We start from the raw sequence: 22,187 nt of genomic DNA on the forward strand, positions 1-22,187 counted from the left end.
CTCATGCAAGGATTTAATATGGGAATGGTGATGTGAGATGGCAAAATGGCGCCTTGTAAACACGAGAACAGAACTGATTGATGTCACGTGCCTAGTCAGTCGCGCACAGTCGTTAATACGGAAGGAACTAGTTAGAGAACGCGACAACAGATGGCAGCGCGAAGATAAGATGGAAAGAATGTTGATTGACGAAATAGGAGGATACGGAATAGTATGATATCGATTAAAACAAATGAGAAATAAGTTAATATTGATTATAAAAATGTATATATAGTATAAGAAAAATAAATGTAAATAGAAATTACGATAGTTAAGGATATACTCATATGTTAAATGTGCAACAAAGTTAAGAAGTTGAGATGTTAGTTCAAAACCGCGTCTTATTTCGGTCATTCGATCGAATTTATTTTTGATTACCTCTGGCGAGGAGTATGTCGTCAGTTTTTGGTTGTTCGGTCCCTGGTGGCGCTATAGTCAAGTTTAGACGCCCCAAAGCACTACGGTTTGTGCTATTTCCTTTAGACGCACTGGGCCACAGGTAGCGCTTTTCCTTAGAGATCTTGGGCTGTCCCATTTTCGTTTGGCGTATGAGGTGTCCCTATATCCACTCTGCTGCAAAGGTCGACGTAAACAAGAAAGTCACAGTAATTCCGATCTCACCTTAAACTGTAGGTCCACTTCCGATTAGCCCATCTGATCACAATGTGGCATTGACGCAAGATGAAGGCGCAGATATACAGAACCGATAAAAACTAGGAGCTATTGACAGATTACAAGTACCTCGTCCTTCAGAAGCTATCCGGGCTCTTGTGAGATTAAAAAGCTACCTTTTGCCAGTCACGTCCACGTATTGAACGCTCACAGCACTGACAGGCAGAAACTAAAAAGTCATTGCCAGAGACGGGTGCTAACACGTTTCTAGAGTCGCAGTGAGTATCTCATCTCATGCATTTTACGTTTTTAAGTTTCGCCGTTAGTATTCTTGAGTGTACATTTTTTGTGAATTCCTTATTTGAATTTCTTTGACGTCTGCACACTGCATATTTATCGCCAAGGTCAAATCATGTATCTCAGGGCACATAGTGAATATTCTTGTCATATTACGAGCCTCAAGCATTAGCCTTACTTCCTATTACATAAATCATGAGCTATCCCCTGTCTGATTTTGTGTATGTGTGTGTGTTCTCACCGTGTCATGAAAGCACATAACAGTTGGGCTGAAAAGTTCGTAGGCTGACTCATAGATGGCGTTACTAGAATTAAATCCATGTGATTTTTACTTAGTACTAACCTTCAAAAGATACGTGTATAAATTTCACAGCTGCCGGATAATTAGTTTGTGAGATATAGCATTGTGAGTGAAGCAGCTTTTGTTATTGTGAAAAAATGGATAAAAAAGAATTTCGTGTGTTAATAAAGCATTGCTTTTTGGCGAAAAAAAATACTGTTGAAGCCAAGGCTTGGCTTGATAAACATTATTCGGACTCTGCACCAGGAAAATCAACCGTTGAGAAGTGGTTTGCTAAATTTAAACGAGGCGAAATGAGCATCGAAGACGATGCACGCAGTGGACGCCCCAAAGAGGCTGTTACCGACGAAAACATCAAAAAAGTCCACAAAATAATTTTAAATGATCGTAAAGTGAAGTTGATCGAGATAGCTGAGACTTTAAAAATATCAAAGGAATGTGTTGGACATATTGTGCATGAATATTTGAACATCCGAAAGCTGTGTGCAAAATGGGTGCCGCGCGTGCTCACAATCGATCAAAAGCAACAACGTTTTGATGATTCGGAGCAATGTTTAGCGATATTCAACCGTAATAAACACGAATTTTTCCGTCGATATATTACAATGGATGAAACATGGCTCCATAACTACACTCCAGAGTCCAATCGACAGTCAGCCAAGTGGACTGCACGTGATGAACCGAATCCAAAGCGTGGAAAGACGCAACAGTCGGCTGGCAAGGTTATGGCATCAGTATTCTGGGATGCGCATGGTATTATATTCATCGATTACCTCAAAAAAAGCCAGACCATCAACAGCGATTATTACATAGCGTTGTTGGAGCGTTTAAAGGATGAAATCACGAAAAAAACGGCCCCATTTGAAGAAGAAAAAAGTGCTGTTTCATCAAGACAATGCACCGTGTCACAAATCAATGAAAACGATGGCAAAATTATATGAATTAGACTACGAATTGCTTCCCCATCCACCATATTCTCCAGATCTGGCCCCCAGTGACTTTTTCCTGTTTGCAGACCTTAAAAGAATGCTCGCTGAAAAGAAATTTAGCACTGATGAAGAGGTAATCGCCGAAACTGAGGCCTATTTTGAGGCTAAAGAGAAATCGTACTATAAAAATGGCATCGAAAAATTGTATGACCGCTATAATCGTTGTATCGCCCTCGAAGGCAACTATATTGAATAATAAAATCGAATTTTGTCAAAAAAATATTTTTTACTATGTTAGCCTACGAACTTTTCAGCCCAACTGTTAGCTGGCTGGCTCAGGTAAATGGTTGACTTTCCAACTCGCATTTGAAGTTCGGTGTTCGTGTTCAGGCCTGTGCATGTTTGTTTGTGTTCCTTCATAAACTTCATCTGATTGTCACTGAACCCCATCACAGGTAAAAGTTGCCGAAAAGCGACGCACAGTAACAGGAATCTGAAGTGAAGGCACGCATGGAATGTGCAGGTAGGGAGTCACACATTCTCGATCTCGGCCATACTGGATATTGTGATCAGTAAGGTCCAGATTTTATGTAATTCCGTATTTCTTCCTTTGCATGTGGCGAATCAATAATTGTAGTTACTGTTCTAAGTCTACTTTATCCACAGGTAGGCTAATTGGGACTGGACCTAAAGTTTAAAGTGTGCCTCGACAGGGATTGAACCCGTGACCCCTTGATTAGCAAAGCAATAATGACAAATGTCGACAAATTGCAATATTAGGAACGATATAGATCAGGGTTTCTCAACCTGGGGGTCGCGACCCCTAGGGGCGCGAGAGGATTTCATGGGGTCGCGAAGGGAGACGAAAAAGATAAATGTAATTAGGGTCTAGTAGCGGAAAAAATATTTTTTTAAATTATTTTGAATTTATTTTGATAGACATATTTTTATTTCTATACTTATTGTTAAATATAGCATAAAAATATTAAAATCCTTTTTTAACAGTTGAAGAATCGTTTAAAATACAATTCAAATAAAAGAGTGAAAAACTGCATATTGAAATACAAGAAAAATACAAATACAACAAAAAACTGCATATTGAAATACAATGCAAAATGAAGGCTAGTGTGAAATCTGAGCCTGGTGCGACTTCACCAGTGCGATGGCAATGTCCGGTTCAATTTTCGTGACACACAAGTAGTTGTATTGATGATATTATAAACCCAGGAAAGTATGAACCCCCCTCAGGCAGATTTACCTACACTTAAAACTAGCTCAACATGAGCATATGAGCTTTTTGCTCAAGTGTAGAACCCTGTCTAATCCAAGATTTTTGTAAAAAATGCCCTCGGGAATTTCTCGGAAAGTATGAACCCCCTCAGATTGATGAGGCTACACTTATAAAAGGCACTTCTGTGAGATTGTTGTTCATAATCCTGTCAAAAATATGCCCCTCTTGATATTTTTTTTGGCCACACTTAAAACTAGGCCAAGATACACCCATATACACACCCACACCCACCCACACACACACATATTTACTTCCGGTCTATTTTTGGCTATTTCTACCTATTTCTGCCCACTTCCGGTCTATTTCCGGTCTATTTTTGGCTATTTCTGCCCACTTCCGGTCCACTTCCGGTTTACTTCCGGTCCACTTCCGGTTCACTTCCGGTTCACTTCCGGTCCACTTCCGGTCCACTTCCGGTTCACTTCCGGTTTGCCCACTTCCGGTCCACTTCCGGCCCACTTGTGGCCTATTTCTGGTTTATTTCTATTGCATCATGCTGTGCAACAAATTATTATTGTTATTAAATTATTGAATTTAAACCGAGCCACGATTTTACCTACCAACTAGAAGTGCCTTCACAGAGCAGGTAAATATTCTATATACACCCCAACATGGAATATAAGAAAGATTTGATTCCAACTGCACCTCCACTCTATCAGGAAGATAAATATTTACCAAATGTTTCAATATTAAAAAACAATCAGAATAATATCTTCCAGGAAATATAGATACCTGAACATGCAAACATATTTTGAAAGAAGAAATATTGCAAGATATATAAAATCAGACCACCTGTTGGATTGTTTTAGGAAAAAATTTGAAAATCTATCAGAGTATGATTTTTTTTAAAGTGCAAAATGAAACAGAGGCAAGATGGATGTTTGACAGTGATGTTGGGTTTGGGTATGTGAGCATAGAATTGGGTTCTGAATATGATGATTTTGAATCCAATACATACTGGCATAGAATTGATGCATACCTGTTGCATTGTTATTGGGGAAAATCTGTTGCTTTTTTTACAAAAAGTACTTCAAGTTTAGAAAAATTTAGGTTTTACAAATTTTTCCATGATCATAGAATTTATACAAACAGCAGGTGGCCTGTTGATGACATATCATGGGACACAACAATTTCCATTTTTAAAACATACAAACTTCAATGAAATTCTCATGTATATGTTTAGGCAAAAATTTAAAAACTGTAAGCATAAATGCATATGCCTGTCACTTGATGCACACAACATACAAAATACATGCCAATACGACAGGGAATTGTTCACACTGCCATTGTGCCTGTCATAATACAGAATTTTTTTGACATGAGATCAATTTCAAAATACATTAAATCTAAATCACTTGTTGGGGATTTTAGGCTTAGGTTCCTGAACCTGTCCGAGTATGATCTGTTTACAGTTCAGAATAAAACTGAAATGCACTGGGTGCTTGATAGTGACAAAAATTTTCAATACTTGTCACTGAAGAGCATCAGCAAGTTTGAAAAAATTTATGTACAACAAGTTTAAGAGAATTTGTGGATTGTTTGTGCATCACCACACTGGGAGCTATTATTATTTCTGCAGGTTGAAATTGATTGATAAATATTGGTACAGCAATTGTTGAGATGGGTATGAAGATTATGATTTAAAGCTCATTGCTGATCAGAGCTTAAATTGGGCGTATTTTAAATTTTTGAACAGAATAATTTCCAATCCCAATCTGTTTAATAGGAATATTGAATTTGTGACCACAGATGATGGGAACTTGTTCAGTGCAGATGATTTCCACCCGGATCTTGTTGGGTATTTAAAGCACAAATACCTGAATAAGCTTGTTCTGTATTTTCTGAGACAAAAATTCAGAAATTGCAGCAGTAAGTGCCTTGCACTGTGCCTAGACAAAACCGCTTGGAATGAAACATGCAGGTGCGAGAAACAATTATTTAAATTCCCAATAATACATACATAGGTTGGTACAGTGGGAATCAATCCCGCAATGCAAACAATCAAACATGTATCCCCGGCAGTGGGATTTGGAAATAAACAGAGATTATCAGCAGCAGAGGAACAATATCCTCAGGCATAGTGTTGAACATGCCCTTAAAAAATTACAGCATTGCATTTTTGAATATGTCATTGTCCTAGAGAGATGATACACAGCACTGATTGCACTATGTTTTTGACAGAAGAAACTTGTCACAATATGAAAAATCAGAATCACTTGTAGATAGGTTCAAGCTTGTATTTTCCAATTTATGTGAATATGATGTGTTTGCTGTTAGAAATAAGACAGAATTCAAATAGGTGCTTGACTGTGGCCGTGAATTTGGATGCATGCATCTGGGATTGTTGGGCAGGAAGAAACAATACATATATCTGCTGCATAGGAGAATTGTTGGGCTTTTTGTAGGTTTTTATGCACAGCTCTGTCAGGTATAGGGATATTGAGTATAGATTTATGGAAAATATTATTTCTGTATCTGTATCTAACATCTATCTTCATGACAATCACCTATCCATGATTTGAATCCTGTTCCCAATAACAACATCACCGCACAGCTCTGTCAGGTATAAGAATATTGAGTATAGATTTATGGAAAATATTATTTCTGTGTCTGTGTCTAATATCTATCCTCATGACAATCACCTATCCATGATTTGAAGCTTGTTCCCAATAACAACATCACCGCACAGCTCTGTCAGGTATAGGGATATTATAAATTTATTGATTCTGTGTCTGTGTCTAATATCTATCCTCATGGCAATCACCTATCTATGATTTGAATCCTGTTCCCAATAACAGCATCACAGCACAGTTCTATTAAATTATAAATTTATTGATACTGTGTTTGTGTCTAATAGGATATTGAATATCTATCTTCATGGCAATCACTTATCTATAATAATTCCAAAGCTCTATATCTGTGTGAGATTTGAAGCTTTTTCCCCATAACAGCATCACTGCACGGTATAGGATATTGAGTATAAATTTATGGAAACTACAGCTCTATTAACTAGATATTATTTCCGTGTCTGTATCTGTGTAATTGAATCTTGTACCTAAATTCCAATTCCCAATAATAACATTATTGCACAGCTCTATCATGTAAAGGGATATTGAGTATCTATCTTCATGGCAATCACCTATCCATAATAATTCCAAGGCTCTGTATCTGTGTAGGATTTGAATCCTGTTCCCAATAACAACATCACCGCACAGCTCTGTTAATAAATATTTTTGTAATTGTATAATTGAATCTTGTACCTAATAACAAAAATATTGAGTATCTTCATGGTAATCACCTATCCATAATAATTCCAAAATTTGAATCCTATTCCCAATAATTATATCACTAATATCTTTACTCTAAGCTCAACAAGAATCTATATTTGTGCGAAGTTTTGAAACTTGTTCCCAATAATTATATCACCGCACAATTTTGTTCATGGCATAATTCTAAACTTAGCAAAGATCTGTATATTTGAATCCTGTTCCAATAACAACATCACTGCACAACTCTATCAAATATAGGGATATTGAATATAAATTTATGGAAACCACAGCACTATTAAAATTATTCCCAATAACAGCATCACTACACAGCTCTGTTAAATATAAGGATATTATTTCATGGCAATCACCTATCCATAATAGTTCTAAACCCAACAAAAATCTGTTTCTATATGGGATTTGAATCTTATTCCCAATAACAGCATCACCGCACAGCTGTCAAGTATAGGGATATTGAATATAAATTTATGGAAACCACAGTTCTGTATGCATTATTATTTATCTAGATATTATATCTGTGTCTGTGTAATTGAATTTTGTACCTAATAACAGCAGAAATATTGAGTATCTTCCATGACAATCACCTATTAAGCTCAGCAAGAATCTGTATCTGTGTAGGATTTGAATCCTGTTCCCAATAACAGCATTATTGCACAGGGATCTAGATATAATTTCATAGCAAAAATTAATTCTTCACTCCTATCCATAAATCTGTGTAAGATTTGAATCCTGTTCCCAATAACAACATCATTGCACAGCTCTGTTAAGTTTAGGGACTAGATATTCATCATCACAACATGCAGCAGAGCTGTTCATAATTGATAAGATATAATTGGACTCAGAACAAACCTCTATACCAACAAATATTATAAACACATCACCTCTTGCTCAAATATATCATGCAGAAGCTGAGATAGACCCGCTTGTAGAATGGCTTCACTTTTATGAACTTCCAGACAGTTTGGATTCTGTTTCAAATTTAAGAAACCTGAAATACATAAGCTTTGGGAGTTTTGTTTGCAACCCGTACAATATTATTTTTCCTACATTTGTAGACAATATATTGCACAGTCCCGAACTGCTGAAGCTCCAATTGCAGTATAATTTTTTTGTATGATATGGAATCGTGGAAAAATAATTACTCCATGCCATCGCTTGGAATTATGATTTTATGCGGTGCGTGCCTTGTAATAGTACTTGTGATATTAATTGTATTAGAATAGGTGTGACAGAATCCATGGACTTAACTTATAATCTGGTGGAGGTTCCATCTACAAAAAAAATATTTTGTGTAAAAACTCTAATTATTTAAATCCATCTTGTATTGAAGGAGCCAGAATTGATATTGTTTTTAAGCAGGTACATAATCAACTCATTAAAATATAAACCAGAATTTACATCCAATTTTCCTGCCTCATCAAGTATGGAAATTGTTGTGTCCCATGATATGTCATCAACAGGCCACCTGCTGTTTGTATAAATTCTATGATCATGGAAAAATTTGTAAAACCTAAATTTTTCTAAACTTGAAGTACTTTTTGTAAAAAAAGCAACAGATTTTCCCCAATAACAATGCAACAGGTATGCATCAATTCTATGCCAGTATGTATTGGATTCAAAATCATCATATTCAGAACCCAATTCTATGCTCACATACCCAAACCCAACATCACTGTCAAACATCCATCTTGCCTCTGTTTCATTTTGCACTTTAAAAAAAATCATACTCTGATAGATTTTCAAATTTTTTCCTAAAACAATCCAACAGGTGGTCTGATTTTATATATCTTGCAATATTTCTTCTTTCAAAATATGTTTGCATGTTCAGGTATCTATATTTCCTGGAAGATATTATTCTGATTGTTTTTTAACATTGAAACATTTGGTAAATATTTATCTTCCTGATAGAGTGGAGGTGCAGTTGGAATCAAATCTTCCTTATATTTCATGTTGGGGTGTATATAAAATATTTACCTGCTCTGTGAAGGCACTTCTAGTTGGTAGGTAAAATCGTGGCTCGGTTTAAATTCAATAATTTAATAACAATAATAATTTGTTGCACAGCATGATGCAATATAAATAAACCAGAAATAGGCCACAACTTGGCCACAAGTGGACCGGAAGTAGGCAAACCGGAAGTGGACCGGAAGTGGACCGGAAGTTGACCGGAAGTAAACCGGAAGTAGACCGGAAGTGGACCGGAAGTGGACCGGAAGTGGACCGGAAGTAAATATGTGTTGGTGTGGGTGGGTAGCTCTTATGAGCAATTTTGGCTTAGTTTTTAAGTGTAGCCAAAAAAAATATCAAGAGGGGTTTATTTTTAACAAATTTATGGATAACAATCTGACAGAAGTGCCTTTTATAAGTATAGGCAAATCAATCTGAGGGGGCTCATACTTTCCCGGGAAATTCCCGAGGGCATTTTTACAAAAATCTTGGATTAGACAGGGTTCCACACTTGAGCAAAAAAACTCATATGCACATCTTGAGCTAGGTTTAAGTGTAGCCAAAACTGCCTGAGGGGGGTTCATACTTTCTCGGGTTTATAATATCATCACACATTATCAAGTCATTCTCAATTGACAAGTGGTTTCTGGTCTTTATTTTAACGCTTACCATGGAAGAGAAACCACTTTCGGACAGATACGATGTAGCAAAAGGGAATTATGATTTTTAAAGCTGCAGATACCAGACCAGGATATTCTTCTCTTCAGCCAGAACTTGTCCAGGTCTTCATTACAGAATGCCAGTTGCAAAGATTTGTCGCACAATAATTCTATCAGTTCGTCAAGAAGTTGTGGACTTAGATTGGCTATTTTGATGGCCTGTTCAACGAAGAGGTTAATTATCCATCTTGAACCGGCATTTTCCTCAAAGGGAATATATTCTACCATTTGTTCTTGAAGCTCTTCTAGATGTTTGCACATTAAACTGGACAGCGTCTTCATGTCTAAAGAATAATCGTAAGTTGAAAAGTCTCGAGTCGGAGGGAAATTTTCAAAATTGTGGGTTTTGACTGTGGATGCCCAAACTCCTAATTTCTTCTGAAAAGCATTTACTTTGTCTTGAACAAATAAAATGGCTCTGTCCCGTCCTTGCAAGGTCAAATTTAAGTCATTTAGACGAGTGAAGATGTCGGCCAGATAAGCCAGCTGAAGCAGCCATGTGTCAGAGGTAAAAAATTCAGCTAGTTGGGGATTGAATTCCTGTAAAAACAGTAACTACATATGGGGGTCGCTGGCAAGAGGATGTGATAAAAGGAGGTCGTGATAGGAAATAGGTTAGAACCACTGATATAGATAATTGATTGATTGAATTGGTTCATTTTACTTCGCTTTTCTGCCACTTTGGTTAATTACGAAGATGAAGACGAGTGATGATGTGATAAAAATGATGAAGGGGCACTTACAAAGAACACCCACGCCGATGTTCATACCTGACCATAACGCCAGGCCGGGATTTGAATCCGGGACCACTGACGGCATTGCACGCTGTGCTACTGCTAACTACTCTGCAACGGTGGTCGGCCGATATAGATAAATTGCATGGTACATATTGTGGCACTTTTTGAAGTAGCTATTTTTACTAACAATATGGTTTTGGAATTTCTTTAGTTTTATTTTATGTATATGCACTATACATATGTGAAAAAAATTGGTATTTTTGTTAAAATGACAGACCCATCATCTTACATTCATTTAATCTTATACAAGGCATAAAAAAATTGGTATTTTTGTTAAAATGACAGACCCATCATCTTACATTCATTTAATCTTATACAAGGCATAAAAATCACATGCAGAAGTTCCCCCCTCCACCCCAGCCCCCCGGTGTACTTTGTTCGTCACTAGTACCACATTTCTCACATAATCATGTGTACAAATTTCACTTTAAAATCCTGGTCTTAGTGATAAACAACAACACGTTCCGCCGTCTTTAACCTTGGGTTACCCCCATGTACCCATTCATTACAGGCTAGATATACTGCCCGGAGGACAATATAAAGAAATATAAAATTCTCACCGTACACTATCCACCCAGAGAATTGAACCCAGGTAGCGGCAGTCTGACGTCCCACCAACTGGGGACGTTATTTTACTTCACTTTTTTGTGCCACTTTTGGCCAATTTGCGAAGATGGGGATGACTGATGACATGATGAAATTGATGAATGAACTCTCACAAACATCCATGCTCATAGCGCGATGTGCTAACCACTCCGCCACGGTGTCCGGCGCAATTATGATTCCAAATGAAGGCTTCGGGTGTAAGACATGGTAAGTGACATTCTGGTTACTTTGAGTTACAAAGTAAAATTTTCCATCCTTCAATTTTCAAGTGAAATTGCCATGTCATACAATTTTCATTGGACTCAGTGAAGCCTTCTGAAATTGGTAAACACAACACGAAAACAATTTTCCTACAGTATATCTTCTAATAACCTTTTCTCTTAATGAACTCAGAAATTACCCAAATGTCACTTACCATGTTTTACACCCGAACCTTTCAAATAATAGATGGTTGTGTTAAACTTTATTTGCTTCCAAAAAATAACGTGTTGCCATTACCTTAATTTGCCATTCACTTTACTTTCATCCGTGTTTTTGTAAAAGAAAGTTTCTGTACATACACACACACAGACGCACACAAAGCAAAAAAACAACAACTCAAATACTTAACCAAGAAAAATTTCTAACATCAAGTCTAACACTCCTAACGTAACAACAACAAAAGACAGATAAAAACTTAAACACCTTGTATCTTCATTTTAAACTTTACTAAGCAAGAAATGTAATAAAAGGTTTTTGCCATCTAGCAAGTTTTACAAGTAGCTGTAGGCTGGGGTGGGAGGATGCTATTTAATTTTCAAAAGAATGACATAATATTTAGTATGGGCTTATGAAACCCTTACCTCTCCTTCCAGAGAATTGAAGACTAAAATTGGTAAACGCTGCAAGTGCCACAATAATTCAAACACCGTTTTCCACGTTAAACTGTGAATTGTGCCATGCTTTATAATGTGGTAAACGTTTACCACTTTTAGTCCTCAATTTATGAAATTGCAATAATTTTTACCCTCACCATATAAAAAATATAATACAACTTGTTTTCAACCCTTTGTTGCACGTAAAGTGTGTGAACATCCAGCATGGTCCAAGTGTTTGGGCTGTACAATAAGACGTCAAATTCTTTTAAAAATTACGATAATAGATATGTTATTTACAAATCTCTAACTGGTCGACCTTCTCCCATCTCTCGTTTGTGTTCCTTTTGGTGTGCGCTTTCGTCTGTTATTTTTGTCCTAAGAGGAAATCAATGCAACAATCCCAATTTTCATGCTGTGAAACTCTTTCTGGCAGTTTTCTGTCAAGTCTGTCTCTGTATGTATGTATGTTCCATCAATAATCGACAATGCTCTTTTAAAAATGTAAGAAGTTAGAGAAAGGAGGCACAACCAATTTAGAAGGAAAACCTTTTAACTCATTCTAAGCATTTTCCATGTGATTAGATAGAAGTTCTTTGCGCTTTGTGATTGGTCTTGAAAATATTAAGATTTTACGAAGTCAGTCAGTAATTGATAACGTAAATACTAGTTTTTGTGCTCCAAAAAAAAAAAATGTTGGTTCGAAAAAAGAAATAGAGTTGAAAGAGTTGTTTGAAGTTAAGAGACCTATGAAATTGACCTTATTCCGATGGCGTAGTGGTAACGTCTTCATCTTATAGTCAGGCGGTCCCGGATTCGGTATCTGGTGGAGGCAGGCACATTGCACAGTGGTTCGAATCTGACTTTAAATTGTAGGTCCAGTCCTGATTAGCCTTTGTGTGCATTAAGTGGCGTTAAAAACAAATTCAATCATCAATTTAAACTCTAGGTCCAGTCCTAATTAGCTTATCTGCGCATAAAGTTATCCAAAAAAATGCAATAATTGGCCTCCACGATGGCGCAGAGGTAGCGTCGTTGCCTTGTAATCAAGAGGTCCCGGGTTTGATTCCCGGTGGAGGCACATAGTGGTTCGGATCCCACTTCAAACTGTAGGTCCAGTCCCGATTAGCCTTACTGTGCATAAAGTGGACTTAAAACAACAAATCAATGCAATTCAAAAATGCAACAATTCAATTCAATTGACCTTGTTACAGTTAATGTTTGAAATGTTCCAAATACCATAAGAGATCTTCTGTAGCAGGCCAACATTTTGGTTCAAAATGACTCTTCTCGCGAGTTTTGTGAGACCGTGTTGACAGTCTGCCCGTCTTGAAGCTATTAGCATGTTAGAACGTTATAGTCCCCCCTGTATAAACACACTTTTTTCAAAATAAAATATATTTTCCATACACATTATAATTTTCGAGATACATACATAACTATTTGTACCTGCAACTTTACAATTTATATTGACAAAGATAGTAGCATTCTTACGACCACTCCCTCTCTATCCCCATTTGTATTAAAATATGGTCTCTGTACAGTAAGAGATGTCTATAGTATCATGCCTTACTCGTAATGCCCAAAATCTGAAATAATATCTTAGTTTCCATGATCATTTTCAATCTTTTTTAGGTTACCTTTTGGAGCGAAGATGACCCAAACATCCCATTTCTGGATCAACAAGGAGTTCCTTCAGGATGTTCTGAGGACAGCTGAGACAGACCCACAGCTGGAAGTCGAGGACTGGAACGTGTACCTCGCGACCAAAGCAGGAGATAACTACGCAGCCATAGTCTTGAGAGCTAACATAAAAACGAGGGCAAAACATGGACCAAAAGACTACAAACTGATAATGAAGTGTATGCCAGAGAGTGAATTGAGGCAGAAAATGATGAGAGAGTCGGGAGCATTCGACAAGGAAATTGACATGTACGATAAAGTGTTTCTAGAGTTCGCTGACTTGGAGAAACGCAAAAATGTCGCAACGTCCCTTCTTTCCTACATCCCACGTTGCTATTTATGTCAGCACACGGAAGGTAAGGAGGTGATAATTCTTGAAGATTTATCTCAGTTTGGGTTCAAGATGGCCGATAGGAGGAAAGGTGTGAATATCCTCCATTGCGAGTTAGTCATGAAGGAGTTGGGCAAGTTCCATTCTTTGTCTTACACCTTGAAGAAGGACAACCCGGAAGCATTTGAGAAAAATGTAAAGTGCATGAAGGACTTGCTATACGCAGATGAATTCAGAGATACTACAGGACAATTCACTGTAACAGGAATGGACTCTCTACTTTCTATGGTAAAGCGAATGCCTGATCAGCAAAGGTTTATCAAAAAGATAGAGGAACTGAAAGCCTCAGTCTTGGATATAATGCATGAACTTTGCGAACCTAAAGAACCAATCGCAGTGCTCAATCACGGTGATTGTTGGATCAACAATCTAATGTTTCGCTACGAGGAGAAAGGAGGCGTTCAGGTGCCTAAGGAAGTGAAGTTTCTTGACTTTCAAATATCCCGCTACGCTTCACCTGTCCTCGACATCCTTTACTTCCTGTTCCTGGGTGCCTCTAAGGATCTACGCGATAAGCATTTGGATGATCTACTCCGTGTCTACTACGAGAGCTTTTCGGAATCCTTGAGGATGCTTGGAGCTGATCCTGGGAAGTTCACGTACGAAGCCCTAAAGCAAGAAATGAGAGAGAAATATATGTTCGGAATCATCACAGCCTTCACTATACTTCCCTTCATTGCAGCAGAACCTGATAAAGTACCAGATCTAGATAGCATGAAAGATGATGAATTCTTTAATGCAAAAGATAATCCAATTTACTCCGCTTATGAAGAAAATCAAGTAGTAATGACGCGTTTAAAAGATGTATTGGCTGAAATGGAAGAAAAAGGTTATTTGAAATAATGGGATTGTGTTTGTGAGTAATCATATTTTTGGCATCTTATTCTATTGAGTATATGCGTTGTAATCTGCTTCTCTAATGGACCTAAGTCATTCCCCTCTTTGTGTACACTGATATGCTTACAGTTATTGAACTTGTGTTTCAGATGCCGAGTTATTCAAAAAACATTACGAACAGTTTTTTTGTCCTTTTGTGATGTAGATTATGCTTCACTAGTAGCGCATAAATGGAATTTTACCTTGATTTTCTTTGTAGATTAGCTGTGCCCAATTATACAAATGTGTACAACAAAATAAGGGTTATAATTTTGTCGTTACTTGTACCAAACTACAATGATCTCTTTCAGTGAGAATTACTTGTAAGATAGATATGTATTATAACATTTTGTCAAAAATTCATATCAATGCTAGCCTTATATTGAAGTTGCTTCAAATCAAAGGCATGTAGATGCCTCATGATAAAACACGTAGAGAATCTGACTCATAATACCACTACCAAATATTCTGGGTTATTGTTGTTCCTATTACTCAGAAATATTTCTTTTCTAGCCTCTTTCTTTCATTAGAATAAGGGAACTACATCAAGTCATATCGACTAAAACAGGTTTTTTTTCATCGTGTGCATTCTTTCACCGACTCTCATGTCTCATTATCTCCAAGATCAACCCAAAGTAGGCCAAAGGCAGCGCTATATAACAAAGAGTATAATACAAACATACACATACAAACACACGTAACGTTACTTTTCGCTCTATTCGGTTTAAACGCAAGTGATGATAATCAAGATTATAAGTGGTGTACTCTTCGTTCTTTTGTCGCTGAGGTCTATTTCTAATATGTGTCTGTCTGTGTGTGTGTGTCAGAGAGAGAGAGAGAGAGAGAGAGAGAGAGAGGGTGGGGGAGAGAAAGTGCAATTTGAAACTTTTAGCATAAAGTACACAGAGAAACTAATTGACCTAATATGAAGTCATCACAAGAGAGATAGTATTATCCAGTGGCGCAACAGCCTTTGAGAGCCAGGGCCTACATACCGACCGACTGCTAATCTCTCTCCAACGTGCCTCAGCAGAGTTGGATGATCATCCAACCACTGGGTGACGTGTGGTCAGCACGGCGAAACCCCATTACTTGTCGTAGGTTTCTATGACCGGGTTACGCTTCTCATCCGCGGCTACTAGCTCCCTAATTTCCTCACGATGGTGCACGGCCTCCGATCCCATACACAGGCCGAAACCTAAGGGCAAAGGTTGTTAGGCTTCCCGCTAGACTGGAACCTCTAGCCTTCCATGAATTCACAGGGATGGCCACACGTCAAGTTAAAGTTGTGTAAATATTGGCATGAATTGAATAATACGCTTCGTTCTTGGAGTATGGAATGCATACCATGATGCATAGCATGATGGTAAGTGACACATCGAAGTAAAAGTTCCGAGATGAAATATGTAACTGCTCAGGTATAGCTAGGTAACAGTCACCACTCTTCAAAAGCCTATGATGTGACAAAGAAGATGCTTTGTTGGGATATCCGTAATCAGCAACTTTTGGGTCATAATTAAACTGAAAATAAGGTTTTCTTCAGCATTCAGAAATTTACTTTTTTAAAGTGACTTATTTCAAAAAGTAACTTAGTTGCTCATTTTTTTTAAAAAAAAAGCAACTCGGCTACAGTCACTGGTACTTGAAAAGTAATTGTGAGTTAATTCTACATGTATTTTCTATTGAAAATCTTCCTCAAAACAAATTAGCTACACACGATCAATGAACATGAAATCTAAGAAAATAAATATATGTAATGAAGACTTACTTGTGTCTTATTTATGTTTCTGTTACATAATATATGTATTCCTATATTTCTTTATATTATTACAACAAATAGAAAAATGACGGAATATGGAGTCAACTTGATGTCATCTACTTTAAAAGTAGAAAGAAGAGTTGGTATGGTCCAGTCGGGTGACCCGAGCTCGGTTCACGAGGTGGGTGATTTCGGAAGGAAAATTTTCAGCCATGCTTCTTCATGGCGTGTCTCTGGGGTTCCCCTAATAAATAAGTGTCTGAGGGTAAACGTGAAGGGAAAAGGCGGTCGGAGCGTGGTACCGATCACACCAACTCTACAAAATAGCCAAGTTTGTTCACATTTCCCCATAAGCCTTCACGGCAAGTTACGTCTACCTGCAGGTTAATCGCGGCGTGGAGACTATATGGTGAACTGTGAAACAAACATGCAGCTCTCAGAATCGAACACAGGAACCTTATTAAAGTAACGCGATAATGCATAACGACTCCACCACAGAGGTTGCAGTAACTCCGGACGTAACAGAAGGTATTCCTATTAGTACGAACTGTATGAAGGGCTCATCTCCACATGCGGATGTGCTAGATTTAATAGGCACATTACGTGGTTGGCAAAGCACACGCTTCCCCCTGTCCTTGTGCTGTCATCGGAGGTGTTAAGAGATCACTGTTATCTTCCCTCCAGCAATGACAAAGCGTTTCATCCTCAGCGCTCTGTAGCGGGTGGCATTGTTTTCGGTGGAAATAGCTACATAGGTCGGTTGAAGCCACAGTAAGTAAATCTTGAAATTTGTGTTTGGTCATTTAGCGTGACTGTCAGCAAACCAAATTTTGCTAAAACAACGTTTTAACTTGATTTCATCACAATGAGGCTAAATTACATTGGGTCTGCAACATAATATCTAAATTGTGCCAAACAGGCTCGAGCAATCCATTAGCACTTTCTTACAAATCAAGCAAGAGTGAAGTAACCATGCATTTTCTATGTAGCCATTCTCTGTGGATGATTTGTTGATTGGAAGGAAAGTGAAGTAAAATAAACCAAATCAATCAATCAGATTGGACTGGACCATTCACATGTTGCTGAGATTGATTTTGCTTTATTTTACTTCACTTTTTTGCCACTTTTGGCTAACAGGCCTTTTGTTAAGAGTTTGGTAATCGTTGATTTTCAGTTCTCGGGTTAGTGAAATTCTTGCAACGTCCTGTCGTAACTTCACTGACAAATTGATAAGGTTTAGTTTCTCATTATTGATAAGTGTAAATAAAGTATAATACCCTGTTGCGTGTTATACCCTCTATTTATGGCAGGTAATAATATACGACCACATTTACATTTTTCACGTCTACTTGTCTAAGACGGACCATTCGAATTAACAATTCGAATCGTCCTTCACGGAATATTTTAACATAAATTTGTTTACTTTTACGTGAAGTAAATATGAATATGTTTTCGAGTTTTAGAACTGAGATTTACCCTACGAGACTCTTTCTTAAAATTAATGCGTGACCTGCCATTTCCTTCTTACCAAAAACGTTAAGAGACAAGTTTCTTCTTATTTCTTACTTCTAAACATAACTAAGTTGAAATAAATTTCTACACGGGTTAACTTAAATTAGTTATAATTTTCCCTTTAGAGAATTCGAATTTGCGGACAAAAAAGGAGAGTCTGCTTTCGTGTGTATTTTTAACTCGTCATTTTAAAACGCTCTTACTTTAAATGGATTCTGGCAAATGAAGTTCGTAGATAACCGATGAGAAAGTTTTCTTGACATTCGAAAATCAATTTCAACTTCCTTATGAAAAAGTTGTAGGCCTATATGAAAAACGAAATCGATAACTGAAGACTGAAATTGGTAACACCGTTTTCCACACTGTAAAATGTGCCATGCTTTATAATGTGGTAAACGTGAAATGGGGCTGGTAGCCCTCTAAGTAGTTCAAAGGACGTGTAAAGAGGTCACTAGTGTGAACGTTCTTACGGGCTGATGTGCTGAACGATGCGATTTCCCAACACTTTCGCTTTTGGCACTTACAACGTTTACCACTTTTAGTCCTCAATCATATCTCATGTGTTTGTTCGGGATATTGGTTAGCTGCATTACCAAATATACTTTGTAAACGAGGCTTTATTATGGTACGTTTAACGAAAAACTAAGGTAAATGTGCTCATTTAAAAATATATATATTTAACTTGCAGTTACGAGTGAAATACTAATGATACGTTAACATGAATTTTCAAATTTACTAATTGAAATACATTTTTGTTAAACCTGATTGAGAATGATTAGTTTCAATATTAAATATGAGAGGTCAATCGGTAGGTGCAAGTAATATTTAATGTCATAAATGAATCATACAACTTTAAAAATCCATTTATTGAATAATTTTATTTTTATGGTCATTACTCGGTTAAACATAATGCGTATGTTTATTCAAAGAAGACAACGCTAAAAATTTAATGAGGGAGTTATTTTTCAAAAGATAAATGGAACTCTGAGATTTCTGTTTATATACTACAAACTGAAATATGGAAGTAGAATGATTAAATCAAGAAGACTGTGGTTGGCAGGCCATGTGGCAGGAATAAGAGAGGAAGAAGAGTTTACAGAATTCTTGTTGAGAAACCTGATGACCTTCCTACTGGTCTCTTACCAAGACGAAGATGGAGAGATTACGTTGAGATGAACCTAAAGGAAATCGGTAGCGATGGAAAAGAGTGGATAGATCTTTCTCAGGATAGGGACAAATGGAAGGCCTGTGTTGCTGCAGCCATAAATGTTCGGGTTTAAGAAGGCTAGATAGTTAGTTAGTTAGTAATTAATAGTTTATTTCGCCCAATAGTTTAATTCTCGCCTAAAGACAATTTATTGAGGGAGGACAGTAGGTATAACATATTTCGAAGAAATGTTTGCACTGTCCTGTAGAACACGTTGCAGTATACATATTTTTAGGTTTTAAAAAATCAGACAATTTATTTCATCCCTCATTGTAAATTCTACATTTCAGTTTGGACATAAAAAAGGAACTTAAGAGTTCCATTTGTCTTTTGAAAAAGAAAATTAAACTCATTTAAATTTTAGGGTAACCTTCTTTGAACAAACTTTCGTATTATGTTGAACCGAATAATTGCAATCAAAATAACAAAATTCAATATTAATTATAAAAATTGCGTCATTAGTGTTGATTTACTACTCATTGACTTTCCATATTTAATACTGGACTAATCTCTTTCATACCTGAGCACTGTCATGAGATGCTTCTAGAAAACTGTTGTTTGATATTTAAATTTATTGCATCATTTTCCTCAAAATTAATTAACTAACTAATTTCGCTATTGAAATTTCGGATATTTTACACCCTTCTGGACAGCCAGGGCTCACCATAGGATTTTGTGGTTCGGTTGGAACACAGCGGGTGGCTTTGTATCAGCTTATAAGAGGTTCTTTCTGATCATGAACAGAAAGTAACATGCCACTCGAACTTGAAACGAGCAGTCTTCGAAATTGTGGACTGGGAATGCAGATACTATAACGTAATAATAGATTCATAATAATATTAGTATTTACTCAAGATAGATTCAATTCTTTTCCAGGTCGCATCTTAGGAGAGGAACATGATTCAAAACTCTCACTTGTGGATCAACAGGGAATTTATCCAGGAAACACTAAGGGAAGGGGAACGAGACCCAGATCTGGAAGTAGAGGAGTGCAATGTGTGCATTGGGACCAACGCTGGAGACAACTACACAACTATAGTCTTCAGAGCATCTGCAAAAGCAAAGACGAAGCATGGGTCAAAAGATTACAAGTTAGTTTTGAAATGTCTTCCAGAAGAGGGAGCGAGAGCGAAGGTTATCAGAGAATCTGCCATTTTCAACCGAGAAGTGTCTATGTACGAAGAGGTTTTCATTGAGTTCCTTAATCTGGAAAAACTCAAGAAGGTTTCTAGTTCCCTTTTCTCGTCAGTACCGCGTTGCTACTTCTCTCAGTGCACGGAAGGAAAGGAAGTGATTATTCTTGAAGACTTATCTGAGTTCGGGTTTAAGATGGCTGACAGGAGGAAGGGGGTGGATGTTCCTCACTGCGAGGTAGTCATGAGGGAGTTGGGAAGGTTCCATTCTTTGTCTTTTGCCCTCAAGAAAGAAAACCCAGAAGCATTTGAAAAGAAAGTGAAGTGCATGAAAGATGTGTTGTACGCAGAAGAATTCAGAACTGTTTTGGGTTCTCTTGCTACAACGGGGATTAGTTATGTTCTGTCCTTGGTGGAACGATCAACTGATAGAAACAGGTTCAGAGAAAAGATCGCGAATTTGAAAGATGCCGTCTTCGATGTAATGAATGTTTTTCTCGAACCGAAAGAACCAATCGCGATACTGAATCATGGTGATTGTTGGATCAACAATCTATTGTTTCGCTACGAGGACGAAGGGGATTCTCAGGTTCCAAAGGAGGTGAAGTTCCTGGACTTCCAACTATCATGTTACGGATCTCCTGCCATTGACATCCTCTACTTCCTGTTCCTGAGCACCTCCAAAGATCTTCGTGATAAACATTTAGAAAATCTCCTTCGTATCTACTACCAGACCTTGTCAGAATCTTTGAAGATGCTCGGTGAAGACCTTGGGACGTTCACGTTCGAAGCTCTAAGGCAAGAGTTGAAAGATAAATACATGTTCGGGATCATCACAGCCTTCACCACAATTCCTTTCATTGTTGCTGATCCTGAACAAGTCCCAGATTTGGACTCAATGACAGAGGAGGCTTTCTTCAGCGTGAAAGATAATCCAATTTACTCGGGAGATGAAAACAGTGTGTTGGTGTCGCGTATAGGAGAGGTGTTAGATGAAATGGAGGAGAGGGGATATTTATAGATACCAGTATAATGTCGTTCTGTTATCAGGAGCAGTCGTTCGCTTATTTTAGTTAGTGATTAATAGGGCCCGGGACTTTATCTCCTATAAAACTGTAAAATATGTATGTAATTATGTCATATAAATTGGAAAATATGTCATGAAAAATTAAAAATATGCCAGAAAAATGCAGAAATATTCCCAGTAAAGCCAAAAATATGCACAACAGTAATCTGGAATTTCTCCCATACCCGATAGAGTAGAGTAGGGGCTGTAATATACCGAATGTTATTTTTACTTTTGACTGATATTTGTGAAAAGCGAAAAAGGCAAAGAAATGAGAACGAAACTTCTTTACTTTCCGCGCAACAATGAGAGAGAACATTTTTCTTCAATAATGTTTGCATGGCTATCAATTGTCGACGGGATAAAAAAGTGGGGGTATTTTTGTTCTGTACTAAGAAAAGACTGCACTTTTCTTCCTCCGTAATTTTTATATCCTGCCATCGACAATATAAACTATCCGTTGTGCTAAAGCTACGAAGAAAAAAATATGAAATAACCGATTATGTGCGAAAGAATTAAGAAATTATACAGAAATATGTCTCATTACAACAAAATTGAAGAAATTTTGTTGTAAAAACGCGAAATTGGTGAAATATATCAAAATATGCTTTGTCAAGTTTGTCTATTTCGGGTGATTTTAATCAGATATGTAAAGATCTCACCCCAATAATAGATCCGAAGCCAATTGAAAAAATGTTATAACAAAGTCCCGGGCCCTAGTGATTAACATATCAAGTGGTATTGAATCTATTATTAATATATTAGAATGTATTCATATTTTTACTGTAAGTTTTTTTTTATTGGCAGGCTTGAAGAACGAACCAGAGGATCTGAAATATTATTTCATTTTCGTAATCCAACACTCGATAGTAATATAAACA

The 22,187-nt window shown here is 37.2% G+C and overlaps 2 protein-coding genes across 2 annotated transcripts; both read left to right on the forward strand.

Moving 5' to 3' along the window:
* Positions 1 to 830: 830 nt before the first annotated feature.
* On the forward strand, positions 831 to 16,231 carry LOC145988658 (uncharacterized). The gene is made up of 2 exons (XM_083123720.1): positions 831 to 929; positions 13,315 to 16,231. The coding sequence occupies exon 2, from the start codon at positions 13,334 to 13,336 to the stop codon at positions 14,594 to 14,596; it is 1,263 nt and encodes a 420-aa protein (XP_082979846.1). The 5' UTR covers positions 831 to 929; positions 13,315 to 13,333; the 3' UTR covers positions 14,597 to 16,231.
* Positions 16,232 to 17,071: 840 nt separating this feature from the next.
* LOC145988659 (uncharacterized) lies at positions 17,072 to 21,733 on the forward strand. The gene is made up of 2 exons (XM_083123721.1): positions 17,072 to 17,159; positions 19,984 to 21,733. Exon 2 carries the CDS (start codon positions 20,005 to 20,007, stop codon positions 21,259 to 21,261), a length of 1,257 nt encoding a protein of 418 aa, XP_082979847.1. The 5' UTR covers positions 17,072 to 17,159; positions 19,984 to 20,004; the 3' UTR covers positions 21,262 to 21,733.
* The last annotated feature ends 454 nt before the right edge of the window (positions 21,734 to 22,187 follow it).

The sequence above is a fragment of the Lepisma saccharinum genome, chromosome 6 (genome assembly GCF_977018435.1).
Source record: "Lepisma saccharinum chromosome 6, izLepSacc3.1, whole genome shotgun sequence".
Taxonomy (NCBI): domain Eukaryota; kingdom Metazoa; phylum Arthropoda; class Insecta; order Zygentoma; family Lepismatidae; genus Lepisma; species Lepisma saccharinum.

Excerpts from the sequence above, each read along its gene's own strand:
- LOC145988658 (XM_083123720.1), top strand. The coding sequence starts at position 13,334 with ATGACCCAAACATCCCATTTCTGGATCAACAAGGAGTTCCTTCAGGAT.
- LOC145988659 (XM_083123721.1), top strand. The coding sequence starts at position 20,005 with ATGATTCAAAACTCTCACTTGTGGATCAACAGGGAATTTATCCAGGAA.